Source organism: Convolutriloba macropyga, chromosome 7 (assembly GCF_964194025.1).
Source record: "Convolutriloba macropyga chromosome 7, txConMacr16.3, whole genome shotgun sequence".
Taxonomy (NCBI): domain Eukaryota; kingdom Metazoa; phylum Xenacoelomorpha; order Acoela; family Convolutidae; genus Convolutriloba; species Convolutriloba macropyga.
Genome location: NC_134474.1, coordinates 17,361,311 through 17,381,186, shown reverse-complemented (window position 1 = coordinate 17,381,186; position 19,876 = coordinate 17,361,311). Strand labels below are relative to the sequence as shown.

The 19,876-nt window shown below is 38.1% G+C and overlaps 1 protein-coding gene across 1 annotated transcript; it reads right to left on the bottom strand.

Annotated features, from left to right (window-relative positions):
* Positions 1 to 418: 418 nt before the first annotated feature.
* LOC142342655 (WD repeat-containing protein 90-like) lies at positions 419 to 6,192 on the bottom strand. The gene has a single exon (XM_075394104.1). It carries the CDS (start codon positions 6,094 to 6,096, stop codon positions 571 to 573), a length of 5,526 nt encoding a protein of 1,841 aa, XP_075250219.1. The 5' UTR covers positions 6,097 to 6,192; the 3' UTR covers positions 419 to 570.
* Between the last annotated feature and the right edge of the window lie 13,684 nt (positions 6,193 to 19,876).

Here is a 19,876-nt window from a genome sequence, read left to right as displayed (position 1 = left end):
CGAATGCAAGATTTCGATCAAGCCGCAAATTACCAAAAGTTATTATTGAGCGAAGAGAAAGTAACTTCACCAAAATCAAAAATCTGCTAAGTTGTTAATATTCACCGATAATCTAGTCACAGGTATCCACATTGACTAGAATTACTTAAAAACGCCCAAGATGAAAAATTGACTGCTGGCCATGGTCATGCTTCTCACGCGCTGTGGGATGTAATCCGGAAACAACGGATCGGTTATCGCGCCAAACCATGATATGCACCCAAAGGCCCGTCAACGAGGACTAAATTATTAGCTCATATTGAGTTTGCATGTTTTATTTATTTTTGTCGCCCATTTGATACAAAATCTTGGTGTCGTCTATTTGAAACGTCGTCCATTTGAAACTCCCCAAAACTCAATTCCTAATTTACCAAAACACTTTTAATCGAATTTTGACTAATTAATCTCAAACAATAAGCACAAAATCTATGTACAACACGAGTATCTATTTACACAAATCTACACAAAATTCAATCAAACTTTTGGCAAGTTCTGAAGGCACTAAGTTGAGTCAATTTCTTGATTAATTGTTCAAAGCGAAATTTTCCAGATAGCAACTTCGTTCTCAGCACAAGAAACGAGCATCTGGTTTGGGTCTTGTTGACTAAAATTCGCGCTGTTCAGTTTACCTGAATGAATTAAGAAATCTTGGAAACTTCCCTCGTTGTAATCCACCAGCTTTAATAACCACGAACCAGTTCCAATGCAAATTAAATTCCCTTTCAAAGAAGATTCCAAGAAAGTCGGGTAACAATCAATTTCTAATTCGCGAATCACTCTTCGGTCTCTCATACTGTAAAATCGAATCGCTTTTTTCAACAAATTCCCTGAATACAATAAAATATTCTTTTCCGTTGGGCTAAAGTGGACAACTGTATTGACTTTTTCGTTCACAATTTGCGGGCCTGAAATTGTAATCCAATCACACAGAACGCATCGCTCTTTAGGCCAACAACTTTGCCATATTGATATTCTGTTGTCCAAACTCGCTATTGCAAAGTGTTCTTTATCGGAGGCATTTACAAATGGCGAAAAGGAGACATCCGAAATGGTTGATCCTTTGTGATCAGACAGCATCCTTGAAACCACAAAAGACGAAGAATCGATCAAAGCCGCGGAACCCGATTCTGAAGCCGACAAGACGTAGTTCCTTTCGGGGGCTAGAGTGATTTTGGTGACCGAATCGGTGTGAACAGCTATGTTTTTCAGGACTTCGCATTTGTTGAGATCAAAAACTGTAATTGACCCGTCATGGAATCCTGCGAATAATCGTTTCTTCGTTACATCTTTTGGATCAGCTTCCAAGTAACACAAACAAGAAACTGGCTTCTTTGTTTTGAAATGCGTTAACAATTCATTATCGTGCACAGAATACAGCCTAATGCCACCATCTAGGCTGCCAACAGCGACAGAACTGCTTCCATAGAAAATAGAACAGGTAACTTGAGAACTATTTCCGTTAACAAGACGGACAGCATTTCGTTCTAACCAATTGATGTACCAAACAATACAATGTGAAGTTCCTACTAGACCCAGTTCTAAATTATCGTCGAACGACCCTCCCGTAATTGAACCTGATAAGGTGTATTCATCCTCCATAATGAGACCGTTACCTGGAACCCGTGACATATCCGACGTGAAGCGCGTCGGTTGATTTGAGTTCGAGGACACAACAGTCCATAACTTGAGCTTGTTGTCCATGGATCCTGTAATCAGACGGGTTCCAAGCGCAGATATGTGAGTGATTTCTGCGGTGCCGGCAACCCAATGCATGTAACATGTGTTGCTCCTGGTATCCCAGGCACTTACAATACCCTGGTCCGATCCAATGTACAAAATACTTAACCCTGCGTATGACAAAGACACAAAAGCGTGTCCTTTGCCCACCGACTTGCTGTCAGATCTGTGTTTCACAATATCAATTGGCGAATCAGAAGAATGATATGATAAGGAGAAATTAGTTCCTGATCCATCCTCATTTGAGGACTCTTCAAGAATCCAGAAAGATACCGAACAATCGCTACCAACGATGCAGAACTCCAACGGCGAATCATAATCCCAGGCAATGGCATTGGCTACGAAGTCTAATTTTGAGGATACCAAAGACTGCATAGATTCAGAATTCCAAATTGTAAACATGCGATCACTAAAGTCACTCAGGGATAACAAAAACCGGCTATCGTTTGAGTACTTAAGAGATACAATTTCCTTGTAAGCACACTCGGTAACATTGTGACACGCATTCTTTTCCAGATCCCAAATTATAATTTGGCAAGAAATCTCCTCAGTTTCGCCAGAGGCACTCGCTAAATATTTACCCGATGGTTGAATAGCTATCGTAGAAATCTCACTGACATGGCCTTTCAGAATTTTCTGCCCATTTGAGGACAAATCTTCAATCACAATAGAAATTCCTGTTGTATAATACAGTAAACCAGGGTCCATTTTCCATAAAATGTTGTCTCTAGCGTTGCCATTAAACGCAACCATGGACTTCAGTTTCATTCCAGCTTGGTTCTCGGGCGCTGAAAAGTGAACAGAGGCAACTTTGGAATCTTTCGGTTTTCTTTTGAAATGCTTGAAACATGTTGGTTCCTTCAATTTCTCGTTTAAATCAATTTCAACAACTTCTAAATCTTCTAGTGGGTCGGTTTTCTCAAAATTACCACAATTGGGCACGGCTCTATCAAGAAAACGTTCATTATGATCAACTTTTGAGTCCGAAATATTCAGAACTTCAAGCTCGCTTACAATTGAGTCATCATGAGCAGCTATGGAACTTAAATCCGGAGGTGCTGCTGTTGGTTCCGGAATCATTTCACGCGGAGCCTCGTCAATTTCAACCCCTGACAAGACATTTTTAAGCTGCACTGTCGCCTGGTATGCGTCTCCATGTCTAGGATCCTGAACATCGTGTGAAACTCTGGTCATATTATTGACGCGAATTGATTTCGACATTTGAAGCATGGAAGGATTTCCGTCTCTTATTCGCCATATTAAAACATGCTCACCAACCGATACGACTGAGGAGTTCAGCTTTGGGATAAAATGTAAGCTGCTGACATCGTCCCTATGGCCTGTTAACATTTGGCAATTGACATCGAATCGCAATTTGTAATCCCACACTTTCAGAAATTTATCACCAGCTGTAAAGAAAAACGAATCATCTTTGCTGCTTTCAATCGCTGTACAATTATCTTTATGTACACTTTGCACATTCAACCGTTTTCCCGATACCAAATCGAGGAAATACAAATTTCCCAAAGTTGTTACCAACAATATATGACTATTTGTGAAGCTGGCCAGCGACCCTTTTTCAATAACACCTTTTGATAACTGATCAGAGTTTAACTGGGTGATGTCTATTCGAAGCAATTCGTTCAGGGTTTTGCTATCTATAACACTAACCACGTATTCCGAAGGTCCAATAAATATACACCTTTGACCGTCAGGACTCAAATTTAGGGTTCTTTTCATTAACTTTTTTGGTAACATCGATGGCAGAATTCTCAAAACCGCAAACGTCGGATCGACGCACAATGAGCCCAAAATTCCTAAACTGCACGATGCTATAACTTGTTTGCCACAAGGACGGATAACTAATCCGGTTATAACACCTCTCATAACCTCGTTAAACTCATAAACAAACTGCGCACTTCGCATGTCTAGAACCCGAACTGACCCAGACTCGAACCCGCAAACTATCCAATCAAAGCTGGGATGAATTCTAACTTCAGTTGGATTGTCGGATTTTGAGTTAAAATTATGAGCCAAATTTCCAGTAAGTAAGTCCCATACATAAATTTCTTGATCTTCGGTCACACAAGTTACTGCTATCAATTTCTCGTTCGAAACGTCACAACTTGTTATGCTTTTCTTGTGATACGTTTGCAGCGTTAAGAACTCACGATTAACAATATTTAGCATTCCTACTTGATTTGAATTTGAGACAGAGACTATTTTATCACCCTTTTCACTGGGCAGAACTGAAACTATTTCTGAGTTTTGGTCATACTCCAGCAAAACTGAAGAAAAATCCAACGCCCACACACGTAGAAACCCATCTTTCGAGCCAATAACACAATACTCTGATGTAACTTTTAAACTGTTCAAGCTAACTGCTATTTCTTGACTTGTTGACTGAACTAATCGTTTAATAGCTCGTAATGCGACCCCTTCGGTATCAATTTCAAGAACGAATCCCGAAGTACTGCAACAGTACACAACCGTTGGATCAGTCAATTCCTTTGTTTTCGAGAAATTCACTTGATAGCTTACTTCTGCGAAATAATGAGTAGCATAATCTCCCAAATCTACAGGACACGATCGCAAAGACTTCTGTTTGAGTCGCCAAAAGCGAATATTTTCACGACCACAGGAAACCATTCGTTCAGGGTTAAAATAGTTCAACTTTAAAGATTTTATGTGAACATCGGCATGTGCTTTCGCAATTAATGGGGCCTCGTAAGACTTAGTAACATCCGAGGAATCCCATAAAGCGATTACCGATTTTCCATGGCAATCTTTGCCAAAGCCACAAAGCAGTTTAGAATCCGAACTGAACTCCAAAGATGTCAATTCTGTGTCCGGAGCTCTGAAAATTGTTATCAATTGAGCGTTCGAGAACTTCCATACACGTATCATAGATTGAAAACCACGCTGTGCAGACGCTAAAAGAGTTGAGGATTTATTGACGCTCAAACAAGTAACGGAATCGGTATGTCCGACAAAAAATCTCTGAACGTCCGTTGATACATCGACGCAAACAACAATTGCGCTTGACGCGTACACTAAACACGAATCGCTAAGAGCCCAACAAAGGCAGTTAGGGTAAACATGCACGTTTGCTCCCAGAACTCGAGACAGCTCAGCGATCGGATCCGGTTTCAGGGATGTTTGAAACCCAAAATTGGTGCCGCGATTCCTACCGTTTGATGTTACCGCGTCAAGCCTAGCACTTACAGTTGATTCTGACGTGCTGGATTCTGCTCGTGCAATTGACAAGGCCTTTTTCGATTTGTTGCCATTTCTGTTTCTTGGGCTCTCGAGGTTTGGGTAAATATGGACGCAATCATTCGCGGTATCTGTTGCTTTAGCTACAACTGTCTGGGCATCTCCTCCACCTTCAAAATTCGGCGGTGTCTGTATTTTCCTGTTTTTGTTTATATCTTGGTTAAGCTTGAAAGGAATAGAATCGAGCATGTTTTTTCTCCTACAAGAACCAGAGTTCATTTCGCTAGGATTTTTACCCGAGCCCACAGTTTTAGACAATTCATGATGATGCGTTTCAAATGGTGTCGAAATCAAAGAGGGCAGTCTAACGTGACAGTACAACTCATTCCAGGTTTCATTTTTAGTAACAGGAAAAGCCATTTCACGCGGAATTGGGGATACCTTATGAAGACCTGCTAACTTCTGGGCATCTCGAAAAGAAACCTCGGGATCGTAATCTGTATCGGAGGTGTAAACATTTTTGACTAGCATACTCGAGCAAAGCTGTATTGTTTTAATGTGCGAGTACTGCCTTTGAACATATTTCGACAAAATTTCCTTTAAGTTCATACACAATAACGTCCATCTTGAGTTTTGAGGTGCTGGGCAATGATAGTTAGTTTGCGCACCAAGCGTTACTTTTTGCGCCGCAACTCCGTCCACTGAGTTAACAGGAGCTGTATAAATGTAGGGAAATTGTATCCATGTGCTGGTCGATTTAAATTCTTTAAATAAGTTTGAAACAGACACTCTAATTACTAGCTCATCCTGCGTCACGACTTCTAGGTGAAACACAAAATATTTAGTTGGCAGAGGCTTGAACTGAAGATAGAAATACTTGCCCGTAAGAGCAATTGGTGATGCGTTCTTTTTGGGTATCAAAATGTAATTGCTGGCCGGAACCGAACCTGCGATTCTGAATACGGTAGATTTGATAGTTTTGTCCATTCGGTGCGAAATGTCACCCTCTCTCGTGACTTTACTGAAGTCCTGGTGATCAAGTTTGAGGTGTTTGAACAAATTGACGTATGGCAATTGCCATACATTGTTAGAAGACGCTGTCATTCTACATTCTAAAATTTTGATTACATTAAAAACTAACTCACTCACCTCCAGTGTAGAAATTGAGGTGTACAGGAACTGCGAATAAAAATAGCAAAAAACAATTCTTAAAGGATGCGAAAGAGCTCTTCTACGAAAATCCCCAAGATCTACTAATTCGACAGTCAAATTAAAAACCAAACAATGCCGAGCGACTCGTGAGAAAAGCTTAATTTCTTTGCTACAGCAATTTCTCCAGCTGAAAACAAATCTTACTTGATTAATTAGCAAATCTCACATTTTTAAATTTTCTTTTTCTATTATTCGAGCCTAAATGGGACTAGGAGACTAGTTCAATAGTGGGCTTCAAATAACCACATTAGAGGTTAACATATACCACTATTAAGATTTTAAGTGAAAAATGGCACCAGTTTCGGTGCACTTTTCATTAGACTTTTAGTGTTAAATTGCCGCCAATTGAGTTCAGCTGCTTGAAATTGTGATTGAGAGAGAATTTCGAAACGCAAAAAGTCAAGGGCGTAAAACTCACTCGAAAAGTCAAAACCGTTGAGCAAAAATTTTGCATAAAAAAGCCACACAGGTTTACAATAATTGCTTCTCTTACGAGAGCAATTAAACATCAATAAAATTAGATCAAGAAAATTTTTCAGAATATTTTCTAGAAAAAAATTATTACACATTTGCTGTGCCCCAAGTAAAAGAGTTAATCAATAGTCACAGATGGTTAAATTAAAGCTTGAAAGAGTCAAGATTGGTAGAATTAAGCCAATGAAAACAATTCTCACGCTTTTCAGTTTTTCTAACATACTTAAATTTTTTTACAACTCACTCAGCACGATTTATTTCAATTCGAGGTAATAGAATTGTTCCATCCCTCGAAATTTATTTGAAGGCTAGCTTAATGCTTCACTGGCTTTTTGTTCAGTCAATCTTAGTCAATCGACGTCTATTTTGGCCAAGTCAATCATTCTTTCTCAAGGAATGTTTCGAAAGTTGCATCATAGAAAAGCTCGAGCAAACCAGAATAGTGCCTGTAAGAAAAATTTTTAAATATTCCCTTTGATAAAAAACACGACTTGAACTTCTAGAATTTTGCATTCACGCTTCATATGAGTGTGTTAAAACATACGCTTAATACGCTTAAAATAAGCTGAATAAGTTGCGTCGAATCAGTGTTTTGGAGAAAGCAATGAGCATTTTTGTCAACCAATTTCTAAATTTCAACAAAATTCACGTTCTATAGAGAGTGTATGTAAAGTTTCTGATACTTCCCTTTGAGTAATTGATGAAAAAAAAAATAAAAAACACTTCTTTCCAGTTTTCATGAACTTACTTTCCACGCATTGGCCAACTGTCAGAACAATGTTTAGATTAGTTGACAAGTTGATTAAATTTATTTTTAACCATTTAACAGGAACAAGTTATTGTAACAGAAAACAAGTTATGAAAGCAGATAATGTTGAAGACAAAGCCCTAAAATAAAAGCTGCTTAGATGTTTTAGAAATAATGTTGGGTTATGGGTTTTTCGCAAGCGGAATAAAAAGCGTTTTTAACTAAGTAGAAAAAATTAATTTCTCAAAATGAGAGAATAACAAGAATGATACTTTACAGTAGACTTCAGAGATTTACAGGAGAGATCTGATTATTAGATCAAGATAGTGGTTTGATTTTTGGGAAGAAAAAGGACTCAAAAATCAGCTGTATATATACCCATTATCAGTGCGAGAAAGTCAAGATACAAAACTAATCTTAGCTCCATGATTTATAGTGGGGGTCGCAATGGTTACCCAATATGGTTTGCTTCTGCAAATCAGTCGCAAAGGGAACCATAAATGGCATGCATTTGCACTTTTCTAAGAATTTATTCACTTTTCCGGAGAAATAATCATTTAATACATGCTGGGAAGATTTTACATCAAATAAACTCTCTAATATTAGTTATCTAGATTAACAAATTTGAACCGAATATTGATTCTAAGCACCATTTCTTGACGATTCATTTATATAAATTCTCTGATTACAATCAATTTGCTTTGTCTTTCTAATCTGGTAAACTTTCTTTCTAATTCTCACTAAGTTTAAGACTATCGTTTGATCGATATTTTAAAACCCCCACTCAGACTTGAGCTGATTGCGTAGAAACTGTTCCCATCAAAACTGCTCTGAATGTTTCCACTTTCGGAACGGGTAAGGACTTTGTGAAGATGTCCAGTGCCATCTTGTCTGTAGGAACGTAATGATTTGAAATAGTCCCATCCTCCGTCTTGTCCCGAATAAAGTGAAACTTTGTCTCGATGTGCTTGCTCCTCTTGTGCATGACTGGGTTTTGGCAAAGTCTGATACAACTTTGGTTGTACTCTCCAATTGCTATTGGACGTTTCTGTTGGATGCCAAAATCCTCTAGAAGTTGTTTCAGGTAGAGTGCTTCCTGAATTGCTGCTGCCATGCCCTGATATTCTGCTTCTGATGAAGAAAAAGCAACTGTGGCCTGCTTCTTGACACCGCAGCTGAGTGCTGCGCCACGCCCATTGAGCTTGAAGTAATAGCCCGTTGTTGATTTTCTGTCGTTCACATCTCCAGACCAGTCTGCATCACTTTACCCCACTAAATCATAACTAGCTTCTTTTGTGTAAGTAAGTTTTAAACCTTTTGAACCTTGAAGATATCGCAGAAGTCGTTTTCCGCATAGCCAGTGTTGATTGGTAGGTGCGTTCATATGCTTGGACAGAATGTCGACTGTGAACATGATGTCTGGCCTCGTCTGTTTGGCCAGATAAAGTGATCCAACCAAGCTTCTGTAGATCCATTGGTCCACTTCTTCGTCTCCGTTCTGTACTGTCTGAAGTTTCAAATTAAAATCAGCTGGAGTTTTTGAGGGTTTGCATTGATCCATTTGAAACCGCTCAAGCATTAATTCTATGTAGCGTTCTTGGTCGACTGTGACTTTGCCCTCTTCTTGTCGGATTCTAAGGCCCAGAAAACAGTGTAGTCTCCCTCTGTCTTCCATGTGAATTGTTGCCTCTAGTGTCTTCTTGACATCGGAGATCACTGTCATACTTCTTGATGCTACTATGATGTCGTCAACCCAGACCACGATGAAGGTGTGATCCTCTGCCTCTGATCTTGCGAACAAGCAGTGATCGTTCCTGATTCTGGTGAACCCCTGTCTCAGTAGGAAGTTTGCCAGCTTTGTACCAGTTGTTAGCAGCCTGTTTCAAACCATAAATTGATTTAGTCGACATACTAACTTCTCCCCATCTGATCCGCGTTTTACAAACTCGTGTGGCTGTTCCAGATACAATTCTTCCTCGATTGCTGAGTGCAGGAAAGCAGTCCTGACATTAAATTGGTGCATCACATGGCCCTGCTTCGCTGATAGCTGAAGTAGAATCCTGAATGTCTCTGGCTTAAGGTAGGCGCAAAAGTCTCAAAGTAGTCCAGTCCTTCTACTTGTTTGAAGCCTTTCGCCACATAGCGTGCTTTGTATTTGTCGATTTGACCACTGGGTCCCAATTTTACTTTGTAGGCCCATTTGCCCGGTATGACGTCCCTGTCTGTGGGTGGTCTCACTAGGTCCCAAGTCTCGTTGTCTTAGAGTGCCCTGACCTCGTCATTCATTGCCCGGTACCACTGGTCCCATTCGTCAGCTTGCTTGTCTTCGTAAAATGTTTTGGGTTCCACATAGTTACCCTCAGTCACAGCAAGATGGGTCCTGACATTGCGGAACATTTCTTGCTCGTTTCCCTCGTCTGGGCTCTGCCCTGTCCGCTTGCTCCAGTGCCTCTGTCTGTGAGAAGTCCTCAGTTCCACTGTCTTCCAGTGACTCAGAGTCTCTGAGACTCTCTTGTTGCAGTAGATTCTTCATCCAGTGCTGCTTCTCGTCTCAGTGTTGTTTCTTGAGTGTTCACGCTCTCTGCGTCATGCCACTTCGTTTATTGCAGTAGATGCGCGCTGCTCCTCTTTGTTGCCATCGTCTTGATGACCATCATCTGGGTGCCATATCCCCAGTTGCTGTGACCCCTCATCCAGTAGGTCGAGCGTCTCTGTGCTGTCAGGGGTCAGGGATTGAGGCCACTTCAGACTCCTTGATGTTTGATGATCACATCTTGCACTGCCACAACCTTGCGTGTGTTGGGTACGTACACCAGGTATCCGTTGTCTCCTTCAGTGTAACCCACAAACTTTCCTTCCAGTGCCTTGGGTTCAAGTTTGCTGACATCTCTGTCCCGCTTCCTCATGAAAACTGTGTAACCAAAAATAGATAGTTTACAAATTGAAAGCTTAGGTTTTATACCTCGCATCAGCTCTGCTGGGCATTTGTCTTCTCCTGGTCTCACAACCAAGTTCCTGATCTTTGTTGCGTGAAGAATTGCTGCTCCCCACATCATCTTGGGAAGTCCTGAGTCAATGAGCAAACATCTTACCATCTCCAGCAGTGTCCATTTGCACCTCTCAGCTAACCCATTCTGTTGTGGCGTCTCTGGTATGGTCTTTTCCTGTAGAATGCCTGCATCTAAGCAGTATGTCTTGAACTGCTCTGAGAGAAACTCCTTTGCATTGTCTTGCCTCGGCTTCTTGGGCGTCCCCACACTGAGAACAAATTTATTCAGGCTGGCCAGTGCTGCACTCTGCCTTAAGCAAGCCCACAAACACAAACTTCGTGTACTGGTCTGCAAACACAATGCAGAACCGGAACCCTGACAGTGACTTTACTCTGATGAAAGGTCCCATCACGTCTGAACACCCTCTCCAGCTTCTCTTCTGCCTGGGTCTCTGCCACTCTTGGTACTGGAGTATTTGTGATCTTGGCCAACGCACACACATTGCATACATCATCGAGTTCCCCCACTGTCTCTGGTGCATTCATGACCACATCTGCTTGATTCAAATGACCCAATCGTCTGTGCCACTTCCTTGCACTGTCAATTTTCACGCTGTTGGAACTACAGTTGTAGAACAGATTATTTTCTTGTGTTAGTTTTACCCGAGTTCCCTTCTGGAGTTTCATGCAGCTGTTTCCTTTCTCGAAAGTGAAGCTATGTCCCCACTCCGTGCATCTTGAGACTGATAGGAGGTTTGAAGAATAGTCCGGCACACACAAAACATTTTTGAGTTCGCATTGCAATTCCCCTTTGTTTGAGGATATGCTGATCCTCACACAGCCTCTGCCCACCACTCTGGAAGCCTCTCCGTTGGGATTTCTGACCACTGACTGAATGGGCACAAAGTCCAGGAACGCATCGATGTTCGTCACTATGTGATCTGTACAACCACTGTCCACTAGCATGCCTGCTGTCTTCCACTGGGTAAGAGCTGCCCAGTATTCCTCGTCTGGTGAAGCCAATGTTGGACCCATTGCCACTGACTCCTGTTTGCCTCCATCTCTTGCATGCCCTGTCTAGGTGACCTTTCTCACCACCCTTGATGCATTGTGCTGTCTCCTTCCTCCTGCAGTCCTTGGAAAAGTGTCCAGGGATCCCACACACAAAGCAGTTTCCTTTCTTGGGTCCCTTCTTGAAGTCACGCTTCACTGCCAGTGCCACTGAACCACTTTGTCCCTTGTGCCTCTGTGCTGTGCTCTCATGGAAGTTCTGCAGCCTTTTCCTCTGTGAAGTTCGTTGCCGGGTTAAAGCTTTCCTGTATAACAAAATTTTCATACCTCATTGGCAGACAATTGAGGACCAAGGCGTTGAAGAGGGTCTCTGAGCCTGCTTCCCCTGCTTCTTGTAGCCTTGTGAGCAACTCCTGTCCTCTGATGAAGAAACTATCCAAATCCTCAGCATCCTCGAGCTGCAGTCGAGCAAACTGTGCCACCAAAGTCACCACTGTCGGCGTCTCCACACTCTGAAATCTCTTGCAAAAGCTTCCAAGCCTTTGCTCCATCTCCGATTCCGTCATCTCCAACACAGTCATGTCTCATCAGCATGAGGGTTGTTGCATCTAGAGTCAGTGCCAGATGGCACCACACATTGTTCCGTTTCTCCTTGATGTCTGCAACTTCCTTCTCATATGCATCCTTCAGCACCTTGTAGTTTCTTTTCATCATTGCTCGCCCCATTGGCTAGTTGTGCAGGCTCGTTGGGTTGCTCCTCTGTTCCAAGTAGTGATTTGTAGAGTCCCTTCGTCTGCATCATTGCCACAAATCTTATGCTCCAGATTGGAAAGTCCTGTGCCTTTCCTGTGTAGGTCAGCAGCTTCACTGTCTGTTGATCCATCGTAGTTTGAGCAGGCAAAACAGTTGTGAAAAGAAAAGGTACTAAGCAGAAAAGGATTATGACTGTCAACAACAATTTAGTTTTGTTTTAGAAATTAGTTTCAAGACTTAGAGAATTGCTGGGCTCATAACCTGTTGGGTTATGGGTTTTCGCAAGCGGAATAAAAAGCGTTTTTAACAAAGTAGAAAAAATTAATTTCTCAAAACAAGAGAATAACAAGAATGATATTTTACAGTAGAATTTAGAGATTTACAGGAGAGATCTGACCATTAGTTCAAGATGGTTATTTGATTTTGGGGATGAAAAGACTCAAAAATCAGCTGTATATATACCCATTATCAGTGCGAGAAAGTCAAGATACGAAACTAATCTTAGCACCATGATTTATAGTGGGGGTCGCAAGGGTTACCCAATATGGTTTGCTTCTGCAAATCAGTCGCAAAGGGAACCATAAATGGAATGCATTTGCACTTTTCTAAGAATTCATTCACACTTCCGGAGATATCATAATCATTTAATACATATGCTGGGAAGATTTTACATCAAATAATCTCACTCTAATATTAGTTATCTAGATTCACCAATTTGAACCGAATATTGATTCTAAGCACCATTTCTTGACGATTCATTTATATAAATTCTCTGATTAAAATCAATTTGCTTTTGTCTTTCTAATCTGGTAAGTTAAACTTTTTTCTAATTCTCCCTAAGTTTAAGACTATAGTTTGATCGATATTCTAACAAAAAATGTGAAGGAGTTCTGATTTCATTTCATTCATGTTTTCCTCAGCTATACATCTAAATGGAAATTTTATTTCAAGTTTTTCTCCGACTATCGATCGAGTAAACTGGAGAAAATCTCAAACGGCCCATGATTTCATGCTAGAGCTATATCGCTCTGGCTCTTTGATCTAAAAAACTACATCCACTTTGCAGTTTGGAAAAAAAAGGGACAAAGCATTTTTTCCCGTTCTCAAAAATATTCTGTACATTTGGTTGGAAAAAATACGATACGATGTTTTTCTTGTTGGCCAGAACAAATCTTATACCAAGCATACTTTAAAAGACCACTTATTGGAGCATATCTTAAAGAGATCAAGCGCGCAAAGTCAGAGGTTTTGCATTACCTTCAGCATTTGAACTATGGAACCTTATTTTTTTCGAAAAAAGTTTGCTGGAAAACCTAACCATCATTTTCAACCCTTTGCGATCTACCATTTAAGTCGCAAAACTATTTGTATCATTGCGTCGAAAAAGAAGAAAGCTACTTTATTAAATAATTTTCAAATGAAGACTTCTCTTTTCCATTTAAGAGAACACCTACTCCTATGAGTAACCTTTTTAGACCTCCAGTAAATTCCCCAAAATCAGTTATTAATAGCCGCATAATTTTCCCACTTCGTGAAAGAAGTGTTTCGAATTAATTAAATTTTGCGCCTTTTCAAGATTGAAAAATTTTAGACTTAACTAGTTTCTGTCTGCAGTCATTGTGCTCAAAACTTTTTCATACAAGAGTTGCCTTGCCCTGAGAAGCAATTCAAAGGAACGGAGCAACACAAAAAAAAGGTAATCAAAAAAGAATAGAGATAAACTCAGAATTTTGAATACTCGCTACTGGAAATTAGTTAAAATAATCTTCGTTGCCTGGTTTATAGCTTATTATTATAGAGACTAATCTTTCGATCGAATTATTAAGAAGCACGAATAAGCCTAATTACGAAAACCAGTCAAAAATAACACAATATTGATAATTTGTTGTTTCATTTCCAGTCGCAGGGTAACTAACAACGGCGTAACATTTAGAGTAATCAAAAGAAACATATAACTACAATATCTACTTCCAACTTCGTTCGAGAGCAGATAAACATTCCCGGCGCACTTTTGATTTGATCTATACAAGAAAACAGCTGCCATTTCAGATGCGCAGCATAAATAATGAATAACAATTCAGAGCAGACAGAAAAGAACCCAGAGGCCAAAAAGCTATTTCAAAACTCAAACTGTAAATGTAGCAAATTACCTGAAAAACATGATTATTACTGTTACAGTTGTTTGATAACATCTTTTGCAAATTGTGAGGGCCAGGCAGGTAACTAAAACATAGCCGAAAAATAGCCGCGATAGACGCTTGTGGCCTTCCATTGAATTCAAACAATTAAGGAGATAAGATAGACAGATTGAACGCCTGTCCTTTAATAGACCACTAGACTTTTTGGTTTAGACTCGGACTGTCATTTTTATGAGACACATACGCTCTATAAGGAAAAAGCCCTAATACGTTCGGCACTACTTAGATTAACACTATTGATCTTCAACTAGTAAATGTTCATAAAACTTGAAGTTCATTAAGAGAGTTTAGCATTTTTTGAATGAGTTAAGTAACGCAATTGACCTGAAGGCAGAACAAATGACGTCACGCACACAAATTTTCAGTGCAAAGCATTAGAAGTCATATAAAATGAAAACGTCAATGTTCGCAAGAATCATCGATCGAGACGACGAATTAAAAAAACATAGCGAGACAAGTCCTGAAATACAAACCACAGAATTGAATGAACAATATAGAAATACTGTACCTGACCAGGAGATGAGTTGACGCCAGCCAAAAAAAACAATCTCAAAAGTTGAGAAACTAAAATCAAACAAACTAAACCATTTCTAATATTGAAGATTTTACCCTCAAGGCCAAATTTGATCCAATCAAACATACCCATTAACTTAAGCATAAGCTTTGAAAGAGATTTATTAGTCAAAAAAGCCAAGAAAAATGAAAGACATGGCAAATAACTAAAAAAAAAAGGAAAATCGCAAAATTGAAAGAATGTTTCCTGAATTTCACAACAAAACTTTTAATACAACTTTTTTTCTCTGAAATCTGTGAAGTAACGTATCTGCAAGACAAAAAAAATTGCATTCGCCCGTACCGATTAATAAACCTAAAAATGACTGAAAACATTTGAAAACAATTGCAATTTTTAATGAAATGCTTCTCACACTTTTCTTACTTTCTTCAGAACCATTTCATTCTCTCCAGAGGCTATTCATTAACCCAATTTGAAGCCTTAAAAAGTTACATTGGCTCATAAAGATTGACAAAGTAGGAATATGACAGAAATTTTGAAAACTCAAACTCTAAAATTTGCAAAAATTTGTCATATTAAAAAGTGATAACCATTTCATTGCCCACAGCAACGATGCAATAACAAACAAGCAAAGACTTGAGGAGCTTATCTGACAACTGAGACAAGAAAAAACGAATAGAAACTAGAAAAATAGAAACTATTTTAAAAAAGGCTAAAATTCGTGATATTTAAACGATGAAAACAAAAACAATTCAACTTAAAACTATGCCAAAACTTATTTTTCAGACACAAGAGGATACGCTCGAAAAATGACAACATCTTTAGAAAAATCATTCTTTTAAAAATTTGCGAAAAATCGTGACATTAAAATGTTGAAAACAGTTCCATTGCCAATAAAAGCAATGCAATAAGTTATTATCAAAACCTCAAACTATGTTTGATTTATCAGAACAAATAGCTGATTAAATGGCCATAAATTGTAATTACATCTTGCAAAATGCCTTTATCAACATCAAAAAACGCAATTCAAGCGCACTTAAACAAAAACCTTACAGAAAACGTGAAAATTTGGGCCAATTTGTGCTCGAAAACTCCTAAAAATGACCTTCTAACATTAAATTCAGCCATTCCTAGAAAGTGCACCACATTAACCACTTAAAGGACCACTCAAGCCGGCTCAAGAACTCTAAAGAATCTTAATGCCGGTTGGGCTCAACTGCTTATCCCGTTTTGAAAAATCAAAGTCATAAAAATGTGTGACAATCTTAAACATCTTAAAAAAGGACACCAATACAATCCATTTCTTAGATTGTAAAAAATCGCGATGTCCCCAATAGTAGCCGCTATCTCTTCGCGGCTATTAAAAAGATAATCCAATCCTGCTTACTCTCTTCAAATTTAAAATGTCTATATTAACAGCCGTTATTCAGTGTCTAAATCAGCACCTATTTAGTATTATTTAGCACCTTGAAACTATTCTCTAAAGCACTGAGGAAAAAATAACAAGTTCCACAAAAATAAAAACCGCCAATGTGGTTATACTTGTTCAAGAAGGGTGGAAAGCTAGACCCTAATAATTACAGAAAGATATCGATGAAATCCAATTTGGGTTCGCAAAAGACAGGAGCACCCTGATGACTATCTGGCCACTCAAACAATTCGAATCATCGATGGAGACGAATTAAAAACATAGCGAGACAAGTCCTGAAATACAAACCACAGAATTGAATGAACAATATACAAATACTGTACCTGACCAGGAGATGAGTTGACGCCAGCAAAAAAGAAAAACAATCTCAAAAGTTGAGAAACTAAAATCAAACAAACTAAACAAATATATAACCATTTCTAATATTGAAGATTTTACCCTCAAGGCCAAATTTTATCCAATCAAACATACCCATTAACCTAGGCATAAGCTTTGAGAGATTTATTAGTCAAAAAAGCCAACAAAAATGACAGACATGGCAAATAACTAAACAAAAAAGCAAAATCGCAAAATTGAAAGAATGTTTCCTGAATTTCACAATAACGAATTTTTAATACAACTTTTTTTCTCTGAAATCTGTGAAGTAACCTATCTGCAAGACGTAAAGAAATTGCATCGGCACGTAACGATTGATAAACCTAAAAAAGACTGAAATCATTTGAAAACAATTGAAATTTTTAATGAAATGCTGCTCAAATTTTTCATACTTTCTTCAGAAACATTTCATTCTCTCCATAGACTATTCATTAACCCGATTTGAAGCCTTAAAAGTTCCATTGCCTCATAAATATCAACAAACTAGGAAAATGACAGAAAATTTGAAAACTCAAACTCTAAAACTTGCAAAAAATTTGCCATATTAAAAAGTGATAACCATTTCATTGCCCACATCAACCATGCAAAAACAAACAAGCAAAGACTTGAGGAGCTTATTTGACCATTGAGACAAGAAAAAACGAAAAGAATACAATTATTTCGAAAAAATTGAAAAATAGAAAATTTATTTTAAAAAAGGCTAAAATTCGTGATACTTAAATGAAAACAAAATCAATTCAACTAAAAATTATGCAAAACTTATTTTCAGACGCAAGAGGAAACACTCGAAAAATGACAACATCTTTAGAAAATTCATTCTTTTAAAAATTTGCGAAAAATCGTGACATTAAAATGTTGAAAACAGTTCCATTGCCAATAAATCTACGCAATAAATTATTATCAAAACCTCAAACTATGTTTGATTTACCAAAACATATAGCCAATTAAATGGCCATTAAAAAATATCATGCAAAAGGCCTTGATCAACATTGAAAAACGCAATTCAAGCGCGCTTAAATAACAAAATGACAGAAAACGTGAAAATTTGAGCCAACTTGTGCTCTAAAACTCCTAAAAATGACCTTCTAACATTAAATTCAGCCATTCCTAGAAAGTGCACCACATTAACCACTTAAAGGACCACTCAAGCCGGCTCAAGAACTCTAAAGAATCTTAATGCCGGTTGGGCTCATCTGCTTATCCCGTTTTGAAAAATCAAAGTCATAAAAATGTGTGACAATCTTAAACATCTTAAAAAAGGACACCAATACAATCCATTTCTTAGATTGTAAAAAATCGCGATGTCCCCAATAGTAGCCGCTATCTCTTCGCGGCTATTAAAAAGATAATCCAATCCTGCTTACTCTCTTCAAATTTAAAATGTCTATATTAACAGCCGTTATTCAGTGTCTAAATCAGCACCTATTTAGTATTATTTAGCACCTTGAAACTATTCTTTAAAGCACTGAGGAAAAAATAACAAGTTCCACAAAAATAAAAACCGCCAATGTGGTTATACTTGTTCAAGAAGGGTGGAAAGCTAGACCCTAATAATTACAGAAAGATATCGACGAAATCCAATTTGGGTTCGCAAAAGGCAGGAGCACCCTGATGACTATCTGGCCACTCAAACAATTCGAATCATCGATGGAGACGAATTAAAAACATAGCGAGACAAGTCCTGAAATACAAACCACAGAATTGAATGAACAATATACAAATACTGTACCTGACCAGGAGATGAGTTGACGCCAGCAAAAAAGAAAAACAATCTCAAAAGTTGAGAAACTAAAATCAAACAAACTAAACAAATATATAACCATTTCTAATATTGAAGATTTTACCCTCAAGGCCAAATTTTATCCAATCAAACATACCCATTAACCTAGGCATAAGCTTTGAGAGATTTATTAGTCAAAAAAGCCAACAAAAATGACAGACATGGCAAATAACTAAACAAAAAAGCAAAATCGCAAAATTGAAAGAATGTTTCCTGAATTTCACAATAACGAATTTTTAATACAACTTTTTTTCTCTGAAATCTGTGAAGTAACCTATCTGCAAGACGTAAAAAAATTGCATCGGCACGTAACGATTGATAAACCTAAAAAAGACTGAAATCATTTGAAAACAATTGAAATTTTTAATGAAATGCTGCTCAAATTTTTCATACTTTCTTCAGAAACATTTCATTCTCTCCATAGACTATTCATTAACCCGATTTGAAGCCTTAAAAGTTCCATTGCCTCATAATTATCAACAAACTAGGAAAATGACAGAAAATTTGAAAACTCACTCTAAAACTTGCAAAAAATTTGCCATATTAAAAAGTGATAACCATTTCATTGCCCACATCAACCATGCAAAAACAAACAAGCAAAGACTTGAGGAGCTTATTTGACCATTGAGACAAGAAAAAACGAAAAGAATACAATTATTTCGAAAAAATTGAAAAATAGAAAATTTATTTTAAAAAAGGCTAAAATTCGTGATACTTAAATGAAAACAAAATCAATTCAACTAAAAATTATGCAAAACTTATTTTCAGACGCAAGAGGAAACACTCGAAAAATGACAACATCTTTAGAAAATTCATTCTTTTAAAAATTTGCGAAAAATCGTGACATTAAAATGTTGAAAACAGTTCCATTGCCAATAAATCTACGCAATAAATTATTATCAAAACCTCAAACTATGTTTGATTTACCAAAACATATAGCCAATTAAATGGCCATTAAAAAATATCATGCAAAAGGCCTTGATCAACATTGAAAAACGCAATTCAAGCGCGCTTAAATAACAAAATGACAGAAAACGTGAAAATTTGAGCCAACTTGTGCTCTAAAACTCCTAAAAATGACCTTCTAACATTAAATTAAGCCATTCCTAGAAAGTTTACCACATTAACCACTAAAAGGACCACTCAAGCCGGCTCCAGATCTCTGAAGAATCTTAATGCCCACTGGGCTCAACTGCTTATCCCGTTTTGGAAGATCAAAGTAATAAAAATGTGTGACATTCTTAAATATCTTAAAACGACACCAATACAATCCAATTCTTAGATTGTAAAAAATCACGATGTCCCCAATAGTAGCCATTATCGCTTCGCGGCTATTAAAAAAATAATTCAATCCTGCTTACTCCCTTCAAAATTGAAGATGTCTATATTAATTGCGGTTAT